This window comes from Suncus etruscus, chromosome 18, assembly GCF_024139225.1.
Source record: "Suncus etruscus isolate mSunEtr1 chromosome 18, mSunEtr1.pri.cur, whole genome shotgun sequence".
NCBI classification, from domain to species: Eukaryota; Metazoa; Chordata; class Mammalia; order Eulipotyphla; family Soricidae; genus Suncus; species Suncus etruscus.
Genome location: NC_064865.1, coordinates 63,939,911 through 63,964,153, shown reverse-complemented (window position 1 = coordinate 63,964,153; position 24,243 = coordinate 63,939,911). Strand labels below are relative to the sequence as shown.

General features: G+C 45.6%; 2 protein-coding genes across 6 annotated transcripts in view; both read right to left on the bottom strand.

The window, feature by feature from the left end:
• Positions 1-698: 698 nt before the first annotated feature.
• LOC125996000 (zinc finger protein 585B-like) overlaps positions 699-24,243 on the bottom strand; it is a 107,973-nt gene continuing 84,428 nt past the window's right edge. Inside the window, exons 2-5 of one of the 5 annotated variants that reach the window (XM_049764950.1) lie at positions 6,959-7,085; positions 5,656-5,736; positions 5,197-5,256; positions 699-2,955 (exon numbers count right to left, since the gene is read on the bottom strand). In XM_049764950.1, the coding sequence (XP_049620907.1) occupies positions 884-2,955; positions 5,197-5,256; positions 5,656-5,736; positions 6,959-7,085 (2,340 nt within the window). In that variant the 3' untranslated portion in view covers positions 699-883. The remainder of the gene's footprint in view (positions 2,956-5,196; positions 5,257-5,655; positions 5,737-6,958; positions 7,086-24,243) is intronic. The other 4 variants (XM_049764949.1, XM_049764953.1, XM_049764951.1 and 1 more) reach the window with 4 other exon arrangements.
• Positions 15,018-20,290, bottom strand: LOC125996161 (nuclear receptor coactivator 3-like). Its single transcript, XM_049765110.1, is given in 11 exon segments — positions 15,018-16,266; positions 16,268-16,645; positions 16,647-17,178; positions 17,181-17,471; positions 17,474-17,578; positions 17,581-18,463; positions 18,465-18,535; positions 19,101-19,167; positions 19,373-19,704; positions 19,707-19,780; positions 19,782-20,290. Coding segments are annotated over 11 exon segments (4,284 nt in total). The 5' UTR covers positions 20,279-20,290; the 3' UTR covers positions 15,018-15,212.

The following is a 24,243-nucleotide window of genomic DNA, read 5'->3' as shown; positions in this document are numbered from 1 at the left end:
GTGGTGTATTGCTGATAAGGAGGACAGGAAGGGCCTTTTGCTCAACCCTGTAGGGTAACTTCTGGAGGGACAAGTACATAACACTTAACTGAAGTTTGACATCCCCCACACTCCCACTACTTTTGCTTTTTTGAACTGTCCTACTGCTCCACCAGAACCAAGATAACCCAGTTGAAGTTACAGAATGTAGAGTGTGTGATGCTATCTTTGAGTGGGGCTGCCCAAGAAGTTACTGTGTCCTTTTTTTCCCCAAAGCACAAGAGAGACACTTACTCCTCCTAGAAGCATCCAGTGAAAAGAACCTAATACCAGATGTTTTAATTTTGGTACTGGAGTGATCAATTGCTTTGCACATGGCTGACCAGGGTTTGATATCCAGAACTCCAAATGACCCACCCACATGTAAATCTGAACACAAAGCAGTCAGCCGTAAGCACTGACAAGTGACCCAAACAAAGTACAATCGAACACACACAAGATCTTACTTCCAAGAAGATCTAGATGTCTCCTTCTATGACCTCATCTTTAATCCAAGATTTCTCTCCTTTGGCCTAGCAATCACTTTATTAATAAAGTATCATGACTGCTCTCAAATACTTGTTCAGGGACTGATTCTGTTTAGAACTGGGTGATAGTATGGATATACATCCATGCGATTCCTGCTGCTTTAAAGTAGGATGAAATATTAGGGTCAAGACTTTAAAAAAGCCACGTTTATTAGTGTACTGGACAAAATACAGAAGGAGTGTGCGCAGTCAACACACTTCCCTGGATGGCTACCTTCTCAGCTGTTATGCAGTTTGTGGTGGTTGCATTTGTTCTCTGTGGATGCTGAGATGTTACTTATGGTACACTAGTCACCAATGATTCAAACATAAGTCTTCTAACCTGTATGTGTCCTCTGGTGTGTGATGAGATTTGATTTCCATCTGAAGCCTTGTCCACACTCACTGCAAACACATGGCTTCTCATTTGTATGTACCCTCTGGTGTAAGTTCAGACCTGAGAGCCGATTGAAGCCTCGGCCACACTCCCTGCAAACATACGGCTTATCCCCGGAGTGTGTCTTCTGGTGTCTGGTGAGAGTGGATTTCACAGTGAAGCTTCGTCCACACTCCTTGCAAACATGGGGATACTCCCCCGTGTGTTTCCTCTGGTGTATTATGAGATGTGACCTGTAACTGAAGCCTCGTCCACAATCCCTGCAAATATGGGATTTCTCACCTATGTGTGTCTTCTGGTGTTTGATGAAAGTTGATCTCAGACTGAAGCCTTGCCCACACTCCCTGCAAACATGGGGCTTCTCTCCTGTGTGTGTACCTTGGTGTATGATGAGAATTGATCTCCATCTGAATCCTTTCCCACACTTTCTACACACATGAGGTTTCTCTCCTGTGTGTATCCTCTGGTGTGTGAAGAGAGTTGACCTGTCACTGAAGCTTCGGCCATGCTCCCTGCAAACATAAGGCTTCTTCCCGGAGTGTGTCTTCCGGTGTCTGGTGAGATTGGATTTCACAGTGAAGCCTCGTCCACACTCCTTGCAAACATGAGGCTTCTCCCCAGTGTGCAACTTCTGGTGTCTGACAAGAGATGATTTCAGACTGAATGCTTGCCCACACTCCCTGCAAACATAGGGCTTTTCCCCAGTGTGTGTCCTCTGGTGTGTGATGAGTTCTGACCTACATTTGAAGTCTCGCCCACACTCCTTGCAAACATGAAGCATCTTCCCTGTGTGTGTCTTCTGATGTGTGATGAGAGTTATTCTATCACTGAAAACTTGCCCACACTTCCTGCAAATATGGGACATCTCCCCTGTGTGCATCATTTGGATTTGGTGTCTGTGGAGATTTGACTGCTGACTGAAACCTTGCCCACACTCCCTGCAAACAAATGGCTTCTCCCCTGTGTGTGTTCTCTGGTGTGTGATGAGAAGTGACCTATATCCGAAGACTCGCCCACAATCCCTGCAAGCATGAGAACTCTCCCCTATATGTGTCCTCTGGTGAGCGATGAGACGTCTCCTCCCTCTGAAGCCTTGCCCACACCTCCTGCAAACATGGGGCATCTCCCCTGTATGTGCACTCCGGTGTGTGATGAGTAGTGACTTTGAAATGAAACACTGCCCACACCCACTGCAAAAATAGGGCCTCTTCCCCTTCCCCATGTGTGTCTTCTGGTGTGTGATGAGAGTTGACCTCCATCTAAAGTTTTGCCCACACTCCCTGCACACATGGGGTTTCTCTCCTGTGTGTATCTTCTGGTGTGTGAAGAGAGTTGACCTGTCACTGAAGCTTCGGCCACACTCCCTGCAAACATAGGGCCTCTCCCCTGTGTGTATTGTCTGATGTCTGATGAGAGATGATTTCTCAGTGAAGCATCGCCCACACTCCCTGCAAACATAGGGCCTATCCCCTGTGTGTATCTTCTGGTGTCTGATGAGAGATGATTTCTGAGTAAAGCCTCGTCCACACTCCCTGCAAACACAGGGCTTCTTTCCTGTTTGAGTCCTCTTGTGTGTGATGAGATTTGATCCATCATTGAAGCCTTGCTGAGGTGCAACTACTCGACCTGTGTTCTTTGGATTTTCTTTCTGCCCTGTGTTAGTTTCTTCCTCTATTGCCATCACATGTTTACTAGAGCTAACTATTTGACTGCAAACTAAACTAGAAAAGGTTGTTGGAATTCTTTCATGCCTTATATTCTTAGCCAAAGGTACGGAGCTTTCTTTGTGCTTTTGATTTTCAAGTATGTCAACCCTTGATACATCAACTTTGTGTTGCTGCCATTGGTTCTGATCACCTGGACAAAAATTCTCAGATTGAGGTAGCTTTCTCACAGATATTCCTGGGTGGATTCCAGAGGATTGATGAAGTTTCCTGTGAGGACTGAGGAAGTTCTGTATGGAGAAGGTCAGAGAGCAGAAGTGACATGGATGGATTTCTTGCATTGGTTCTGCTGAAAGAGGAAGGTTTGAGTCAGAGTGGATGTTGACAAGGCTGTCTGGACCACAGCTCTGTCTCCTGCTAAAGTGTATTCTCATAGCTTTCCTTATTTTGTTGATAAAGTAAGAAAAAACATGCTCCCAAACAGTATAGTGCATTTCTTTCTTTGGTTGGATTTGTGGTATCACCTAGAGGTGCCCAGAGCTTACTCTTAGCTCTGTGCTCCGGGATCACTTCTGGCAGGCTTGGAGAACTGTATGGAATGCTCGACTATATCTCTGGCCCCTAAATGGTTTCTAGTCATTCCATCTCTATTCACTAAATCTTTCAAAATTCAGAAAGTATGTATCTAGAAACAACTTTTTTTTTTTTTTTGCCCAGAACTTTGCTCAGGAGTTACTCCCATTTTTGAACTCAGCAAGTACTCTTGGCTGATTGGGAAAGACCAAATAGGGGCAGAGAATTTAACCTGTGTTGGTGCATGAAAGCCAACATCCTACCCACTGTACTACCACTTTGACCCCTATCCTGGAACTTTTTGAACCTTATGGTCTCATATGACATGTTCATACACAGCACCCTAAAATCATATTACTCTGCGATGTGGGTTCTAAAGATATTTTACTCTTCATGAATAGAGACACTTGAATTCATGAGGTCAAATTATCCTTAGTGACTTCCTATGAGGGGAAAGGTATTAACCTGGTTAGGAAGCATCTAGCTTGGAGTTGTACCAAAGAAGTAGGATTCAGTTATGGAAACAGAGATTATATTTGAATAAGTTTAATGTGAGCCTTGCCTTCTAAAATGGCATTTTAAAGCTAGAGATACAGTATAAGGTTTATAGTTTATGCCTGGGGTATGGCCAATCCCACTTCAATCACTGACACTCTATCCCCCAAGCACTTTGAGGAGTGATTACTGAACAAAAACCCAAGAGTCATCCCTCTGTATTAATAGGTGTAGCCCAACTTCTCTCTTTCCAAAAAGCCCAAAAGCCATAGTTAGGGAAAAAAAAATCATAATTCAACTGGCATGGCCCTAGTTTTTATCCATGAGCACTGTGTGGCCATGGAGCACTGCTGGATATCACCTAGTAATACTGAGCACAATAAAAAAAAATGGGAAGAACACCCAACTCTGCACACAGCTTAGATCCCCTTTATCACTGGGAACCTGTCACAGGCATGTCATCACGAGTAGCCTCTGAGAACCCGTGAAAAAAACCAGTACTGCTGTGAATGCAGGGATAAAGGAACTCTCATTCATTGCTGGAGGCAAAGATGTCTAGTCCAGCCTTTCTGGAAAACAAAATGGATACGCCTCAAAAAAGTGGAAACTGAGCTCCCACATGCTCCAGAAATACCACTCCTAGGTGACATAAAAATGCAGGTACACTCTAAGAACACAAAACACAGTATAAACATGCCCTCCACACACCTATGTTCATCACAGTACTATTTATAATAGAAAGAATTGGAAACAACCCGGGTGCCTGACATTGTTGTACATCTATACAATGGAATATTATGCAGTCACAAGGGAAAATGAAATCATGACATTTGCTTAAACATGGATGAACATGGAGATTATTATGCTCTTATTATGAATCAGAAGGAGAGAGATACATAGAAGAGACTCAATAGTCTGGGGGATATAAGTTAGTACATGAAAGATAATATGGTAATAATATCCAGAAACAATACAAAGGAAGGCAGGTAGGACAAGCCAATGATATGAACCTTGATACAAAGAGCAGTGAATACAGTTAGAGTACTAACTGTACTGATAATGACCATGACGATAGAGAGAGAAGCAGAATGCCAATCTCAGAGACAAGTGGGGTTGTGCAAGGGAGGAAAATGGGGGCAGAAAAGTTGCATTAATGAAGGGTGGTGTACAATTTATGACTGAAACTCAACTGTGATCATTTCTCTAAGCACAGTGCTTAAATAAATTTTTTAAATAAAAGCATTAATTGAATGAAATCTGGTTGAATGTAGTAACACTGATGAAGTGAATACATGTTGCTTTCTATTGCTAAATCAGTTGATATGATAAGGCAAGACAGGTAGGGAGCATCATATGAGGAGTTTGTCAAAATCCACGTTAGCTTTGTGCTGGACTCACTCATCAACGGTTTAAAACTACAGAAAAAAAAATTTGAGTGGGCCAGAGAAAGCACAGCAGGGAGGTTGCTTGTTTGCTGACATGAGTTGAATTCCCGGCACCCCATAATGTCCCCTGAGCCCACCAGGAGTGACTTTTGAAGCATGGGGCCAGGAATAATCCCAAGTCCCATCACTGAGTGAACCTGAACATAAAAGGAGAGGAAAGAAAATCACATCCCTGCAGATCTCAAAAACCCCAACATGATCCAAAAACAAAGACTAAAGTAAAGAAGAAAAAAAAAGAGAGTGGCTAAGAAGGGCACCACAACATGGGGTTGTGCAGCCACAGAGATCACAGACAGGGAGTGAAGAATTACAATCTCAGGACCTGCTCTAAATACACAGACAGGAACCAGAAAAAACAAAGGCAAGACAGCAAAGCTCCAGAACATTCTGGTACGAGGCAGCAAGGACACTGAAAGGGAGAAGAGGTCCTTCAGCAATCATCTGGGACTCTAATGCACCCCACCTCCAGCCCAGGGCCCCACTATCACACAAGCTCAGGCCACTCCACACCTAACCCAGGTCCTAAACCCACTCACCCGAAAAAACAGCTCTCTGCTGACTCTGCAGGGCTCCTCCTTCCAACCAAGAGATCAGCGCAGGCTTAACACCACAATACCCTGCCCAGAAAGATGATTCACAAGTTAGAGACACGGAAGGAAACTGAAGCCCGCACATGAGTCTAGAACCATAAAGAAAGTGGCCAAATCATGGAAAAAAATGAAGAACAGAATCCCTGTTCTCCATAGGCATGTGGGTTATTACCCAGAAGAAAACAGGTTGAAATGAAAGAGTCCAATCAAGGGGACCGGATAATACAGCAGGGGGATAGGGAGCAATAGGACAGTGTTGACCTCGGAACCCTCTGTAGTTGCCTGAGTCCCTCAGGGAGTGACCACTTAGTGAGGAGCCAAGATTAAACCCAAGCACTGCCAAAGCCCAGAGGTGGCTTAAAAAGAAGAGGCTGGAGTGATATTACAGTAGTTAGGGCATATGCCACGCACAGCTTTGACAATGATTCGATCCCCAGGACTACAAAACCCCACCAGAAGTGATTCCTGTATGCAGTCCTGGGCATAAGCCCTTGACTCCCTCTATAGTCCAAATACAAAAATAAACAGAAAAATCAAACTCTCCCTCGCCAGGCACAGGATGCAATGGTTTGGGGAACATGTTCTGCATGCAGGAACATCAGATTTTATCCCTGCCCAGCATTATATCCCAAGAGACAAAAGGGAGACCACAGGACGTGCTACAGGCTGGATCTTCTGAAATCATGAAAAGAACTTAAGTCACTTATCACTTTTGCAGTGATAGTCTCATGAGGATTCAAACAATAGCAGAGAGGGGAGCACAGGACCATAAACTAGGCCAAGCCAGGAATTATCACTAGCATCCTAGATGTTCCCTCAAACCTGTCAGGAGTGATCCCAGAACTCAGAATCCAGAATAAGTCTTGAGAACACACAGGTATGGCTAATACTGCCCCAGTTCACATCCCTTTCAGCCAAGCCCACAGTGAACAGGCCAGACTACAGGTTCTGTGCTCAAGGAGGACACCTGGCAGGCTCAGGGGAGCATATGCAGAGCCAGGGATCTAACCCAGATTGGTCTAGAGAGATGGCAAACCCACGACACAACATATGAATGATTTCTCTGGTCACTAAAAGGACATTTAAAAATATAAAGATGGACTCATCTAAGAAATGAAGTCAGAGGCTCAGGGGGTCAGAGCAATAAGGAATCACCATGTCCCCTGTTGCAACCAGATCCTTGCCTGATTCTGGGCACCTCCTCACCCCAGGATGTAGGCCATAGCAGAGGACCCAGGGCAGCTCTCACCTACAGCCTGCAGGTGCTCGTAGATCTCCAGCATGACGTCTCTGTAGAGGTCCCTCTGAGAGGCATCCAAGCATGGCCACTCCTCCTGTGAGAAGCTCACAGCCACATCGGGAAAAGTCACCATAGCCTGAGCACAAAAAAGAGGAAAGGGTCAAAGGCAAGGCTCACCCAGGGCCATGGGGAGAGGACAAGACCCCTCAGAGTCCAGAGGGACTCAAGGTCTCTCCCCTCTGCCCTTGTGAGCAGCAAACCTTCATGTCCCTCTCTCCATGGGTACCCAGAGGGGATGGTCCCCAGACATCGTGCTAGAAAACCAGATCAGACAGTATGATATGCTGACAGAATTCTAGAAGGTTCTTGGAGGTGCTGCTCTGCACACAATCTACCCCGGGCCAATCCTTCCACTAGATTCACTGAGCACTGGTGGGTGGGTGAATGCCTGACTACAGAGCCAAAAGAGCTGAAAAGGCAACTCTGCATTTTAAAGTTTGTTTTACACACACACACACACACACACACACACACACACGATTCATTGAGCACTGGTGGGTGAATGCCTGACTACACACACACACAATTCCTGACTACAGACTCTCTCTCTCTCTCTCTCTCTCTCTCTCTCTCTCTCTCTCTCTCTCTCTCTTCTCTCTCTCTCTCTCTCTCTCTCTTCTCTCTCTCTCTCTCTCTCTCTCTCTCTCTCTCTCTCTCTCTCTCTCTCTCTGCTCTCTCTCTCTCTCTCTCTCTCTCTCTCTCTCTCTCTCTCTCTCTCTCTCTCTCTCTCTCTCTCACTCTCTCTCTCTCTCTCTCTCTCTCTCTCTCTAGATCTCTCTCAATCTCTCTGTTCACTTAACCCTGGTGGGTGAATGCCTGACTACAGAGTCAAAGGCAACTCTGAGTATCGCCATAAATGCTAAACACACACGTGTTAGTTTAAACATTGTTTTACACACACACACACACACACACACACACACACACACACACACACACTCACTCTCTGAGTCATTCCTGAATTCTTTGCATGTTTGTTTGCAACTTGGTTTCACCCAAAACAAAGACTGTCTTCTATATAAACATGGACAGGACTGGCTCAGAATAGCCTGAGCTATCTGTCTTAACACCACTTGGGGGGTGGTCTCTATACTCAATAAAAATGACAGTTCTGGCAGGCAGTTTGCTTTCCATATGAGGGAGAAGACTGCCAGAATATAAATGCTTCACGCTCAGCCTGGTTTGGCTTATTTTATGCACAACCCTGATTAAGACTCCTTCACCTGGGATTGGAAATAAGCTGTGTGTGGGGATTTAAACACACCTGACGCTTCTGCCCTCAGAGCCTATCTCTACCAGAATACAAGTGGCAAAAAGACAAATTCAGGGCCAGAGAGATAGCACAGCGCTAGGGTGTTTGCCTTGCATGTGGCCGACCCGGGAGGGACCCGGTTCGATTCCCAACATCCCATATGTTCCCCAGCCTGCAAGGGGCGATTTCTGAGTTCAGAGCAGGAGTAACCCCTGTGCACTGTTGGGTGTGGCCCCCAAACCAACCAATCAATCAATAAAATAAATAAAGATAAAAAAAAAAAAAAGGTTAATTCAGTGTCCAGTGAGTGACACTGTGCTGGGGTTGTCAGCACTCACAGTTCACTTCCAAACAAATCCCTCTGGTGCTGGTAAAAATGACTCGAATACCAGCAAGTTTGGCTTCCAAAAAGATCCTATGCTCCTGCTTTCCAACTGAACCACAGCCACAGGACTGCAGGCAAGGAGACTTTGGAATTGCAACTGGTTTACTGAGAAGAAATGTGGCTACAAGGAGGAGGCCAGCTCTGTAGAGTGAAGGACGAAAGAGCTGAACTGCGAGTTCTGGGACCCAGGACAACAGTTCCAGGAAGGGCGCAGACAGGACCAACCCGAGGTCAATACCAGGCACAGACTAGTGTTCCCTGATGTCATCTGGAGCGAATCCTCTGCATACAGTCAAGGAAAAACCATGTGCACCTCAAATGTGGTGCAAAATTCAATACAAAACAAGCAGACACTGCACGGCACAATGCACCCAAAACTAAAACCAAACAAAAACCCAGAAGAAAATACACATGCAGGAAAGGAGCCTGCTGCATTCTTTCAGGTATAGAAGAAAATTCTTCACTGGGAGTCCAGAGTTAGGGACCCAAGGGAGAGTGTGCCATGTTCAAATAGAGGGTCTAGACTCTAGAGTGAAAACAGAAAGGAGACACGGGCATGGACATCGGCCTGGCATCTGGGAGCAGCAGCAAAATACAAAATACCTTTGTGCTAGACATACAAGACAATTGGGTAGGTGGTGGTGTTGGACAGCGCAGTCACAGGCTGAATCTCCGACACCCCATAAAGCCCCCAGCAACAGAAGTATGATTACAGGGCGGAGTCATAAGAATTCCCTTTTTACTGTGGTACTATAAATGACAAATCAATCAAAGAACTTCTCCCCAAGAAGGCAGGAATGAATGATGCAATTGGCAGAAATCCTGGAATCAAGTTCTTCTTTCTCACCAACACCAGGCTTCATATTACCAGCTCAACCCTGGAACCTGGCATCCAATAGAATCTTGGTCTAGTCAGGGTGACTCAAGAACACTGAGTCCGGAGGAAGGTCTGAGCACAATCTGGCGTGCCCTCCCCCCCCCCCCAAAAAAAATACAAGACAACAAACAAGGGAAAAAGTGGCCTCAAACTGCAGAGACCAGAGCCCCCAGATTCCTTCCTAAAATAGCTCTGGGCCCACAGGTCCTGGGTGACTTCGCAGTCCTGTCCTCCTATCTTGTCCTTCTCAAAGTCCACACTGCACAATTACCTGGGGATAGGATGTCAGACAGTGTGGGCCCATCTTATATCCGAACAGAAACAGCAAGGCACATTGCAGAAAGTCCTGGAAAAAGACAAAGCCTGAGCAACAAAGAGGAGCTTAATCCCTGCCCAGCTGCTTCCTTCTGGGTCTTGCTGGATCCTAACCAGATCTGCACATCTGAACCCGGCGTAAAGCACCTGCTGCTTTGTGAGGGGAAACGTGGAAAGCGCCCACACAGCCTGTTGTCCAGCAGAGGCATCCTAATATCCACAGCGCTCACTAAGGACCACGATGTGACCTGTGTCTGGCACTGGGAGAAAAGACGAAAACCGACCTTTTCAAGAAACAGACTTTAGGGCAGGAACAACAGCCCCGAGGGAAGGCGTTCGCCCTGCAGGCCACGGAGCCAAGTTGCATCTTTGGGATGGACCTAAGTCGCCCTGACCTTGCTGGGGTGGCCAACACGCCCTTGCAAAACCCACTATTTCGCATACAACCCGTCCTCAGAGTGAAACTCCCCAACAGCCACGAGAGCGCGCGGCAGGCGCTGTCCTTGCACAGGGACCACCCTGTCCTCTGGGCACAACCCAGGCCAGGCCGCCACCGTTCCAACAGGGGCAGCGCGGTGGCGGCTGAGGAGAGCACTGGGCGCAGAGCCAGGCACGGGGGTGGGGGGGCTGGACGCGAACTGCAGGGAACCCCAAGTGGCCGGGCCGGGCCAGGCGCGAACTTGCAGCCTCCCCGGGCGCCCCGCCGCCCACCTGGCCGACACACGCAGCGCCGGGCGCTCAGAAGGCGGCGGACGCACGCGGGGAGAAATCCATCGGGGCTCCGAGGGCCCGCGGCCGCGAGAGCCCCCGAAACTCGGCCCGGCAGCCAAAGGCGACTCCGCCCAGGCCCGCGCGGAGGGCGGAGGGCGGAGGACGGCGGGCGCGGGCGCGCGATCGCCTTCCGGCCGGCGTCTTAAAGGGCCAGGGCCAGCCCGAGCCCGCCACGGCCTGCCCTGGAAGGACAGCGCTGCCTGCCACCGGGACTTGAAGGAGGCGGCGCCAGTCGACCTGGAGGATCCCTTTCTAAGACTTTCCGAACGCGCCGCGTCTCTGGGGCTCGGCTGGAGCGCAGTGTGGCGCCAAGGAGCACAAGTGTGAAGGACAGTAGGGGTGCCCCAGAACTGGAAAGAGGAATGCCCTGTTTGCCATTTAGCCGGCATCACTGGGGCCTGATCGGTAGGACAGAGGGAGGGCTAGTGCGCTTCAGGCCGCCGGCCTGAGTTCAGTCCCAGGCATCTCGAGAAGAAGGTCCCTTAGGCAGCGAGGTGCAATTCCTCTGTGCAGAGCAGGAGGAACCCTGGACATTGCCTTGTGGCTCCTAAACAAGAGACTTTTTAAAAGGTCCCGCTCTAGCATACTCCTCTGAAACATCAATGAGTTTATATTTCCTTTTTAATTTTTTCCATATGAAATAGAAACCTTTATTTACAAAGGATGAGCAGCCGGTCAGTGTTCAGCAGCCGACCCTCTCAACCTCTCATAAGTCACCCCACACAGTTGAGTCTTTGCAGTGTTAAGTATGGTTTATAATTTTTTCTTAAACATTTAATTAATGTAAATTTGATTTAAACTGAATTCTCAATACTGTAAGTCAATTCCTGAGAATGTAAATATTGCTCTCAGAATGACCTTTCCATCTACTTCAAAGTTCTACCTTGTGGAAAAAGAGAAGAAAACATTCTGCTCCTTTTCCAAGCAATGACTCTGACTGAGCTTGCTATTCCATACAGCAAGGAACTCTTCTCTATCCAGAGGCTTCACACCAGTGGAGTTCCAAATGGAACCCATGTCTTCTGCAAAGAAGGACCTGAACAGGCATGTGGACAACTAGCAGTCTGGTCTGTACTCTCAGATGCATCTACTTCTGGCTCATAATGTCTAGAACAGCAAGCCAATGATGTTCTGTAGCACCCCACCCACCCCCTAAACACCCAACTCACCTTAGATATTAAATACTGATTAAGCAGATTCTGTTGACTGATATTTACACTTTTCCCATCAAGATGCACAATTCAGAAAAGTGGCATCATAATATGAACATTAACAATGTGTTTTTAAAGGAAGAAACATGAATCTCTATTTCACTTTGATCTTTATAAAGTATATATTTATATTTATATATCTTTGGATTCAGCAAAAAAGTAGGTACTGGAAATATCTCACATTCTAAAAGCAGATGAAAAGAGTACTTAAGTTGTTTACCCAACAGATACCAAGTTTTTAAAAAGTAGTGAAAGGTTGGGAGTAAGCAGAGGTAGGCAGCAAGAGTAGAAAGATTAGGCCAGAGAGATAGCATGGAGGTAAGGCATTTGCCTTTCATGCAGAAGGTCATCAGTTCGAATCCCGGCATCCCGTATGGTCCCCCGTGCCTGCCAGAAGCAATTTCTGAGCCTGGAGCCAGGAATAACCCCTGAACACTGCTGGGTGTGACCCCCCCCCCCAAAAAAAAAAGAAAGAAAGAAAGAAAGATTAGAGGTCAATAAATATAAATTATCTCAAAGACAACATCTATTTAAAGTAAAGTCAAAACCTTACACTTGCACTAATAAAATGAACAAGTAGAAAATATAAAAACTTAATAAACTTCATTTTTCTTCCACATGAAAGGGGAATGGCTGCCTTCCAGTTAACCTGGAGTCAGGGCTAAGGAAAAGAATCACAAAAGTTTTTAATTTTTAAAAGTCAAAAAAGGTGGGCCCGGAGAGGTGTTTTGCCTTGCAAGCAGCCAATCCAGGACCAAAGGTGGTTGGTTCGAATCCCGGTGTCCCATATGGTCCCTCGTGCCTGCCAGGAGCTATTTCTGAGCAGACAGCCAGGAGTAACCCCTGAGCACCATCGGGTGTGGCCCAAAAACAAAAACAAAAACAAAAACAAAAAAGTCAAAAAAGGGTTAGGAAGAGCACCATTCTGTGTCTCCCTCCCCACGCACACAACTCAGACACTCCTAACACAAACGTGACTCTAACAATAGGCTTTTTCTCAATGAGGCTTCTGTGGGCAGACAACACGACATGGGCTCTGATGAACTGACAGTCTTAGATTCGTTTTGTAACAAGTAGGGAAAGATGGTGTCAAATGCACTCTAGTGGGGGTGCTGCAAATGGCCCAAATTTCACATATTAAGTCAGAAATTGTATGATCTTACCTTCAATGTAACAAGAGACATTGTATGAAAGAAAAAACACACACACTTTAGACCTCGGTTATTGCTAGAAAATGACATCAAGGCTAGCAGAAACATTTGAAATAATTATATCATTCAAATGCCTGAACCTCGCAAACCAAACTCTTGACATTTCTGCCAAGTGTCAAAGAGTCAAAGTCCTGGGAAAAGGAGGGATGGAAGCCCTCAGCCTGAAGCTCAGGGGACTGCAGGACCTCAGACACACACACGTGAAACATCCCATTGGGGAATATACAGACAACTTGGGTGGACACCAAAAACTGCATATCAAATCCATCTCCCAGGACCTCCATGCAGGAACCAGGTCTTACAAGACAAACTAAGTGCACCTGAGTGAAGAAACACCACCCCATCTCAATTTGTTGATGCTATGGTTTGCTGCTACTGAACCTTGAGACTGCTTTGAATTTAGGATTCTTTTAAATTTGATTCTTGATTTATTTTTAAATCTGCCCTTATCTATCCAGTCTTTCCCCCAACTTAACCTGGTAGAGGAATTTTTTAAAATTGCAAATGTCTACATCTAAACAAAGTATTTCTCTTAAAATAAATGAGATTAAGAGATTGAAAAGGGGGCCGGGCGGTGGCGCTGGAGGTAAGGTGCCTGCCTTACCTGCGCTAGCCTAGGAGACGGACCGCGGTTCGATTCCCCGGCGTCCCATATGGTCCCCCAAGCCAGGAGCGACTTCTGAGCGCATAGCCAGGAGTAACCTCTGAGCGTCACCGGGTGTGGCCCAAAAACCAAAAAAAAAAAAAAAAAAAAAAAAAAAAAAAAGAGATTGAAAAGAGCGAGGCATCTAAGATTGGGAAGGAAGAAAGCTGTAGACCCCTGTCCCCTCCCCTAGACCCCAAAATCCAGGGATATCATTATGTTTATAACCTCACACCAATGTTGAGCTTACTGAAATCAACTATAGTAAATACTCAACTTCACAAACTGTAAAAATTAGTTGCTGTGACCCCCCAAAAAAGGAATGTACATATTTTACATAAATCAATATCTTAATGGTCCTATTTACAAAAGAAAACTATTCACAGAAACACTGCAGAATTCTGATTCAGAATGTAGTACCTGGCCTTGGGTTTTCTGCAGTTTATTTTCAAAAAGCATTATTGCTTTACCATATAGGCAAAGGGTGACATCAGTACTTTCAATAACAACAAAGCAGTTCTTGTCCAAGATTCAATAGACAAAAATCAGGAATGTGGTTCACCATTCCTCAAGACCTCTGAATATTGCATTTATCCAGTACTTTTTAAATAAAGTGCACTCATCTGCACATTAGCTTGTGAAAAAAAATGGCTACTGCTGCAATTAAATACTGTCAACTTGTTTTCCCTTCTACCAGACATTTACAGCAAGAACAATTCCTGGAAGTGAAGTATTTATTACAGGGCATTAGTTGCAGATGAAAATCCTAGTTAAGGGCCCAGAGAGATAGCACAGCGGTGTTTGCCTTGCAAGCAGCCGATCCAGCACCAAAGGTGGTTGGTTCAAATCCCGGTGTCCCATATGGTCCCCCGTGCCTGCCAGGAGCTATTTCTGAGCAGACAGCCAGGAGTAACCCCTGAGCACCGCTGGGTGTGACCCAAAAACCAAAAAAAAAAAAAAAAAAAAAAAAGAAAAAGAAAATCCTAGTTAAGAGAAAGTCCCAAACCACCAAAAACAGTGACAGAGCAACTGGACACTATCATAAAAGGAGAGCTCAGAATTGCCAAATTCACAAAACAGAGGGACAACACAGAGCTACTTGATAGTGACACAAACACAGAAAGGAGGCCAGGACTAAGTCCTTCGTCCAATATGACAACTAGAGAAAACATTTTCATCTCTTGATTTCTCTGATGTCCTCTGGCCCACTTACATTTATTTGAAAAACTGGATAGCCAAGCACAAAGAAGTGACAGAGAAGTTTTGTGATTAGTAAAACACCAGCCATCCAGAATAACATCCCTAAGAGGCGGAATGCTGAAACTAGTTCAGATTTGAACACCTTGAGACACAGGTAGATACTGTGCTTCAGCTTCACTTTCATTCCTGCTCAAGTGACATCCCTTGGACTACCCTTAACAGACAGCAAAGCTGTTCCTTTCTTCAATGACGAGTATCTGGAACAATAATTCTTCCTGATAATTCTGGTGCAGTATCATCTGTACAGTGATTTCCCTGTAGTTCCTCATGTGGAAATGTCAGCAGTATTTCTGATCAGGAGGCATAGGCACGCCGGACATGGCCATGGAGCTCATGTTCATCTGTGCCAGGGGCCCGTTGCTGCCATTCATATGCACCATGCCGTATGCCGCAGGAGTCCCCTGGTGGGCAAACTGCTGCTGGGAGAAGGAGCTGTGAACAGAGCTGTTTCCTGAAGGCCAGCCCTTCATTTCTGAGGACTGATACATCTGTGCTGCCTGAGGATGCTGCATCATAGGGTTCTGGGAAGGGCCCATTCTTGATGACATCATTGCATTGGGAGGACTCGATAGTCGACCAAAGCCTGGATCTGGTTGTTGTCCCATCCCAAAATTTGGTGGATATGGAAACTGCTGGGGTGGAGCTTGTGGCATTGCAGGTCCCGCCAAAACCCCATCCATGCTGGGGGACGCAGTCACATTAGGTGGTGGGCTGAAGGCCTGCGTCTGCTGCTGTTGCTGCTGCTGCTGTTGTTGCTGCTGCTGCTGCTGCATCACTGCCACCCTCTGCTGTCGGATGTGATGATTGATCAACTCTCTGCTGCGCTGGGCAACCATCTGAGCATTCAGAAAGCCCTGCTGGAAATTGGCCTGAGGCTGCATAATGGGCCTCATGACCACAGCTCCACCAGCAGTGGGGTTCTCCATTTTCATCTCAAGGGCCTGACGGCTCTGATTCAAAAACTGCTGGCCCTGCAGCCTCTGCTGAAGCTGCATTCTAAGTTGTTTGGGGGTGTTGGTCTGTGGTCTCATGATATTAGCCCTAGGGTGCATTCCCTGGAGAGGGAAATTGCCTTGCTGGTTCATCTGATTCATCATCGAGTTAAAAGACGGCGATTGTCCCTGAAGATGAAAGCCTCCTTGCATGGGAGGCCCCTGTGTTGGGTACATCTGCCCATATAATGCTGCCTTTTGATCCATTAGTACTGTTGCATCTTGACCTTGAAAAACATCCTGTTTGGGTTCCAAAGCTTGTCCTTGATTTACAAGTTCAGGTATGCCCAAAGCTCTGTCAATTTCCTCTAACCTTGTAGCATCTGTGTTGCTCAGAAGAGTGTAGTTGATCTAATAATGCCCTTTCATCATTCTGGCCTTCCAAGTTAGAAGGTGGGCCAAGCAAGTCATCCAATGAATTCCTAAGAAGTGGTCAGTTCTGAGTCCCATGAAGGCCTTGCTCCATGGACAATATGCCGTCTGGCCAAGAACCTGGTTGGTTAGATGGTGCTACTTGGCCATATGGACTGACCCCCATTCCCATGGGAATTTCACCAGGTCACATTTGAAGCATCTGCTGTTGCTGCTGCTGCTGGTGGTGGTGGTGGTGCTGCTGCTGCTGGTGTTGCTGCTGGTGTTGTTGTTGGTGCTGCTGTTGCTGTTGGTGCTGTAACATTGGTCTTGCACCTGGGATGCTATTGGACCGAAGGGGCATTGAACCCCCCCAAAGAAGGCCTGAGTAAATTATAATCAGCTGCTGGTCTTCCCATGGAATTTGAACTCATAGATTCTAGTCTGCTGGTCTTCGAGTTTGGTAATCCCCACTCTCCTGAGGACGGAGTCTGATTCATGGTCATATTTCTGTTTGGTCCACCCATATTTGAGACATAATTGTCCTGACTATCCATCATTCATGGATTCCCACCCAACATGGTTTGCTTTGGTAACATGGAGAAAACATTCGTGTTCTTTATTGGAGGGCTAGAACCAACAGTAACAGGACTTTCGAGAGATGCTGCTCGGTTATAAGGAGGACGGATGGGCTGCACAGATGGGGAACTCCTCAAACCCAGAGAATTAGTTCCTTGAAACATCTGTTGCTTGGTTCCCAGATTACTACCATTTGTGGGTATAGAATTATTGTAAAAGTCAGCACTAGTGAGATCACCAAGAATAGCATCTAGATTATCCAAGTCTCCAGGTCCCTCTTCATGTGTCTCTGTCTTAATTTTAGAGTCTTTCTCTTGACTGAGCTGGGAAGGGAGGAGCTGCTGCATAAAACTGGCTTACTATCCAGAGCTTCCACTTTGGGCTGAAGCTCTTTTGATAGTGTGTCACTAGGGTCATCCCGGTCCAGCAAATACCTAAGCAGAGCATTATTTTCCTTCTTCTTAGGACTTAATTGCTCCTGCTTGACAGTTCCATCCACACAAGATGCTGTACTACTACTGCTGGTGTCCTTCCCAGTGGCTTCTGCTGTGATCTTAGCTACTTCAGCGGGTGAATTCCCATTCTGCAGCAACTTGTGCAAAATCCGGTGCTTTCCTGCAGCAGTGACCCATGCATATTGGAAGTGGAAGACACACCTCCAGATGTTGAAGAGGAGACACCAGAGGGGCTGGTGACACTAATGGAAGAGTCTTTACAACTTGATCCAAGGGAGAGTTGGTCAGGGAGGAATGACCTCGCTCATCAGAAGAGCAGGTTAGTAACTGCAGTAATATTTTATGGCCTTTGCTTTCCAGAGGACCCCTCTGAGTCTCAGACCCTTCGACACTGCTCTCCTTACTTTCTTTGTCACTGAGATCCCTGTTATTATTAGATGGGCACAATGAACTTTCCACTGGATTCTGGTCACAATATAAGCCTAAGGGACTCTTAGAATCCTGACTATTTACTTTACTTGGTTGGTTAATAGTCATATTGGGAGAGTTGTCCAATTTGGGACCAGGTGAAGACAGAGTGGATAAAAGAGAAGTCCCCACACCCTCGCTGATAGCTTGAAGGGCACTGAGAGAACTGCTAGGAAAGCTGAGGTTCCCAGTATTGTTAGAAGATCCCATGGGAGAATTTACACCTGCAACAGGAGAAAACTGATGTAAAGCCATCTTCGGACTCCCACGATTTCGTGGAGAAATCATGATATTCTGCTGGTTGGAGTCAAGACCAGGACTCCCGTGTGGGGGGCTGCTCATGTTCAGACCATAGTTGTTATTCTGGTAGGAGGATGGGGACTGCATGCCTGGTCCAGCATTCATTGAAGTGATGTTACTGGAAGTTCCATACCTAGTTCCACTCATCTGCCCAGCAGTACTGGGATCGTTCAAGCCATATGTCCTATTGTTCAGCATCTGAAAGCCTTGGTTTGGTGACACGTTCATGCCACCTACTGAATTGCTGCACCCAGGTGCTGGAGGTCTAATGTCTTATCCCACAGGATTAGGATTTGGTCTATACCCATTCTGTTCCCGCTGAAGAAAATGGGTTGAAACAAAGCCATGACGATCGTTTGTTACAGGATTTCGGAAGAGTTTACTTGTTTGTTTGTGCAGATACTATGGTTCCATCTGCCAAAGAAAATCGATACACTGGGGTTTCTGCATGGCCATGTGTGGGGAGCCGAGCTGATGGAACCTAGAACAAAAGGGTGTCTCAGAAATCCCTGACCTTGCTATCCACGTGACCAGAGGCATCCATGCCCTGAGGACAAAGAAAATAGATAAACTCTATAGTAAATTCAAAGCAGCCCAATACACCCAGCCAGAGGAGAGTTACCCATGTAGAGTAACTTGCCTTTGTGTTAGCAAAAGATAAATGTGTTTACAGCTGATGTTTTATTTATGCTTGCTGAGTAAGATTTATAAGATCCTGTTTGGTAACGTTTTACATGCTTTCAGGACAAACATGTGCTCAGGTCTACCTCTTTACCCCTCCCTATTTCCTGCCCCCAGCTTATGCTAATGAGTGCTTGCAATTGTAATTGGTGGAAACTTGTAACACCCCCCATGATGTATTTTGCCTTTAAAAGCTGATCTCCCCGGGCAATAAATCCCTTTTGAACAGCGTGAGTTGCCTTAAGAGTCTTTCTTACTAACCTCTCAAGTTTATTTCACAGATCGGATCCCACAAATTATTAGCAACCCTCATTCCCACACCCCCGAGGGTCACAGCCATGTATATAGGCTTCTTGATAGTGCCGTTTCTGGGACCATGACTGCCCATCATTAAGACTAAAAAATCTGGGCCCGGAGAGATAGCACAGTGGCGTTTGCCTTGCAAGCAGCCAATCCAGGACCAAAGGTGGTTGGTTCGAATCCCGGTGTCCCATATGGTCCCCCGTGACTGCCAGGAGCTATTTCTGAGCAGACAGCCAGGAGTAACCCCTGAGCACTGCCGGGTGTGGCCCAAAAACCAAAAAAAAAAAAAAAAAAAAGACTAAAACATCTCTGAATACACCTGCGGATGATATCTTCAAAGTCTGGTCTCATGGAGGATCTCAGTGAATTTGTATCTATATTGACCACTTTACCTGAAAGATCATGTCTAGTGATAAAGCTCTCAGGGTTTGATGGAAATGCTCTTTCTCCTGTGGTAATGTGCCGTGCCACACAAATCATGCAGGACTGCAAGTCTTCCCCTTCTTCCATCATAGTTCTCGGCTGAGACAGAGCAAAGCACTGCATTGTTTCATATCTCTGGCATAGTTCAGGACTTGTATTTATATCTTCCAGGATGTCATGAGGTGTTTTCATCAACATACGGCAATTAAATGTATGCTTTTTTGTCTCTGGGTCTCATTTGTCCAAGTAACTCCATTAACTGTAGATTTTGGTAAGTTTTTAAGAAAATCCTTTGTCTTCTTCATGCAAGATACTATAGACACTTGTGTTAACCAGGTCCTCTTGCTTATATTGCAGGTACTGTGTAACATTTTCTGACACAAATACAATGTTTCCATCACAATTCACCACAAACAGGAAGCCATCCAATGCCTGAAGTAAAAGTGGTCCCAGGGAATCTTTATCGATAACTCCTTGTCCTGTGGAAGATACATCTACTTTCTGAACATCATCATCATTGGAAATAGCTTTTCCTTGCTCTTTTATTTGACGTATTTGTCTTACTGTTTCTTTTAAAACTGCACATTTATCTGGTTTGACATTAAAAGTGTCAATGTCACTAAGATTAGCAGATATTAGTTCAGCCAATTCTTCAATATATTTACTCTCCTGTTCCCATTGCCACTTTTCACCACTGTAGGTAAGACCTTGTCCAGGTGTATCACATGGCAACTTGCGTTTTCGTGAATCAGGGGCCAGGGGGTCCAATGCATTTTCTCCTAACCCACTCATGGTGACTAAGCATCAGCAACTTGTACTTGTCAACCTAGGTTTGATTCCAGTCACATTGGTCCCTCAAGCACAGCTAGGATTGAGTCCTAAGAGTGTAGAGCCATGGGGCCGGAGAGATAGCACAGTGACGTTTGCCTTGCAAGCAACCCATCCAGGACCCAAGATGGTTGGTTCGAATCCTGGCATCCCACATGGTCCTCCGTGCCTGCCTGCCAGGAGCTATTCTTTTTAATTTTTTTTTATAAACTATCACAGTTCCCACCAAGGCATGCTCATATTTAACCTGCCTGTGAGCTCCTGGTGAAGAATTTTCTGCCATACCTGAAGCATGCAACAAGTTCATTTCCTGCATGTTTATTTTCTTTTTTCCTTTTTTTTTTTTGTTTGTTTGTTTTGGGTCACACCTGGCAGAGATGGCTCTATGCTCAGAAATCGCTCCTGGCAGGCTCAGGGGACCATATGGGATGCCGGGATTCGAACCATCGTCCTTCTGCATGCAAGGCAAACGCCTTAACTCTATGCTATCTCTCCGCCTTGCATGTTTATTTTCTTGTGGGTTTTGTTTGGTTTTAGTTTTGGGTGCTTTGTGCTCTGCCATGTCTGCTTGTTTTGTATGGAATTTTGCACCACACTGGAGATGCACCTGGCTTTTCCTTTACTGTGTGCAGAGGATTCGCTTAAGGCGACAACAGGGATCACTAGTCTGTTCCTGGGGTTGACTTCGGTTTGGCCCTGTCTGCGCCCTTCTTGGCACTGTTGCTATAGTCCTAGGACTCGCAGCTCAACTCTTTTGTCCTTCACTCTGCAGAGTCTGGCCTTCTCCTTGCAGCCACATTTCTTCTCAGTAAACTCATTGCAATTCCAGTCTCCTTGCCTGCAGTCCTGTGGCTGTGGTTCAATTGGAAAGCAGGAGCAAAGGATCTTTTTAGAAGCCATAGTTGCTGGTATTCAGGTCATTTTTACCAGCACCAGAGGAATTTGTTTGGGAGTGAACTGTGAGTGCTGACAACTCCAGCACGGGTTTGATTCACTCACTGGACATTGAATTTGCCTTTTTGCCACTTGTATCCTGGTAGAGATAGGCTCTGGGGCAGAAGAGGCTGGTGAGTGTAAAATCCATGCATGCACCTTATTTCCAACCCTGTTGAACAGGTCTGAATCAGGATTGCACATGAAATAATTCAAGCCAGGCTGAGGGTGAAACACATATATTTTGGCAGTCTTCTACCTCATATGGAGAGGAAGCTGCCCGCCCAAACTGTTTTTTATTGAGTACAGAGACACCCCCACCTCCAGGTAGGAGAGTTAGGACAGAGTCAGGGCAGATAGCTCAGGCTATCCTGAGCCAGTTCCACCCAGGTTTACATGGAGACAATCTTTGTTTTGGGTGAAACCAAGTTGTAAACAAAGAGATACAAAGAAAGCAAGGATGATCTTTGTTTTGGGTTAAACAAGGTATAATCTAACAACTGCCGTTTTTTTGTTCAAAGTTTCAAGAGGGGTACTTAAATCCTGTTCTGTTGTGCTCTGCAAGAGGCTGGATCTCAGACCAGACATATAAAAGTGGTTGTTACTTTGCTTAGGTATAGTGAAAGTTGGCTGTACTAGCATCAAAGTTTAAATCGTATACATCCATCTCAAAACAATCAACCTCTTTCCAAATCTTTCCTTATCTTTTGCACATCACAAAATTTTTTCATAAACTTCTCTGCACATAAACATTAGAATCTTTCTGCAGAGACACTTAATTTGAAAATTCTTAAAACTCCTTACACCGGACACTGTAATATGAGTTTAGAACATCTAAAGTTCCTTTTGATAAACTTCGCTAAACAAATCACAAGAACATTTTCAGAAATATATATACATATATATAAATATATATGTATGTATGTATGTATATATATATGTGTAGTTTGAAAATAAGTTTGCTAATCATTCTTGTATTTGACTGTAGCAAAAGTCTGTAGTATTCATTTCCTTTTGTCTACTTCTGTGGACAAAGACATCAGAAAATTTTTGCAGACATATTTTGAGTATAAGTTGCTACATAATATAAACAATCAAACATAGCAATTGGGAAACATTGACTAGGTTAGCTGAGAATTTTTAAAACTAACAGGTTATGCATTTCCCTGGACTTGTGCAAACTAATATTAAGCCAGTAAAGTTGGACACAAAAGTTTTTGTTTACAGTGGGGTGTAGAACAAAACAGTAGCTGTTAAGATCCATACAGATAAAACACCATCTAACCAGCAATCTAGTTACTGACTGATGCAAATAGGATCAAGAGATTATCCTAAAATAAAGTTAATTTTCTGGAGGTAACTCAGGTGCAGGAGGTTCTGAAAGCAGCTCCTCCTCAGTTGGGTTTAGGTTGGACTTGGATACTCCATCTCCACTTTCTGTGATGACTGCTGCTGGCAAGCCAAGTTGGGGGGTCCCAGGTTACTACAAGCTACTACAAGTTGGGGGGTTCCAGGTTCTCGCTAAAAGGGTCTCTGGTAGAAGAAATATGGTAGATGTCGGAGTCTGGGATGTTGCCCCAGAGTCTTTGGCTCTCTCCCTTTCATCGCGTGCTTCTGTGTGTCTGAGGAGGCCTCTGCCACCATAGGTGGTGGGCCAGCTGAGTGCGGCCAGGGGATGAACCAACATAACCTATGCTGATTGGCAGCATATTAAATACCTTTCACTGGCCCTCCACCAGATCCAAATACATTAATAGCTTTTGGACCCCTCTCTTCATGACATCAAACTCCAGTCTCCTCATCTACAATGCTACAAAGAAGCTTCCTGAGATTGGTTTTCTTAATAGCTGTCCAGCAAACAAAGGCATCTCATTTGGTGTCATTTCTGTTGATAAATCCCTCACCATTCTGGACAGTGAATCATTTGACAGTGGCCAGGACTTGGATTGTCAGCACCAGTCTGTCCACCTGACTCAGTGCTGTGGATGCAGGTATATCTTCAGTTGAGTTGTTTTCAGACTCCTGAGTCTGCAGAGATGGTAGTGAGCTCATCCTCTTTGGTGGGAGATGGTGTTCTCTCTGGTTTAGTGCCAGTAGTAGATAATAAGTTATCAGCCCTGGGAAAGCCTTTATACCAAGAACTCGTCATCACTGGGAAGACACCCTTCCCCTCTTTTGGCATGTGTACAGGAGAATCTCTAGGGAGCCTGGTAATACAATCCCAAGTACAAAATGCAGGTAGATGGACCAGAGCAACATGAAGTCATTTATAATGGGGTGCCATGTGCACTGATGTTTCAGTGAAAGGCATAACACATTCAGTCCAGCTCGAGGGGGCCCATCATGGTGATTATCCACCAGAGGGTCAAGTCACTCACCATTGTTAGGTTCTTCTCATGTTCTTGATTAGCTGTTTGAATGCCAGTTGTAAAATTACCCCATGAGTCATATTTCCAAACTTGGGTGAGTGAGTCTGAATCAGGGTGTGCATGCAATAATCCAAACCAGGCTGAGGATGAAACAAATATATCTGCAATAGTGTACCTCATATAGAGAGCGAGCTGCATACCAAAACTGTTGTTTTTATTGAGTATAGAGACGTCTCTCAAGTGGGGGATTAGGGCAGATAGTTCAGGCTATCCTGAGCCAGTCCTGCCCAGGTTTACATATAAGACAATCTGGGTTCTGGGTGAAAGAAAGTTGTAAAACAAACAGATACAAAGACTCCAGGAATTGTCAGGCTCTGGTGCCAGCCTTCCCCTCCCAATGAGGTCAATTGTCACCCCCCACTTAGGGGGGCATGCACCAAAATTGCCTTCCTGGCTTTCCTGGTGCAGTCTAATTTTTTCTTCCAAGAAACATCTGCTAGAAGGCCCGCATAGAGGTCTATTATGCATGGATCCTTTGCGCGGATGGCTAGCGATATTTCTCTCATACCCACCATGTGACTGTGACTCTGCTCTCTATAACCAGGCCTCAGTGTTTCTCCAAAACAA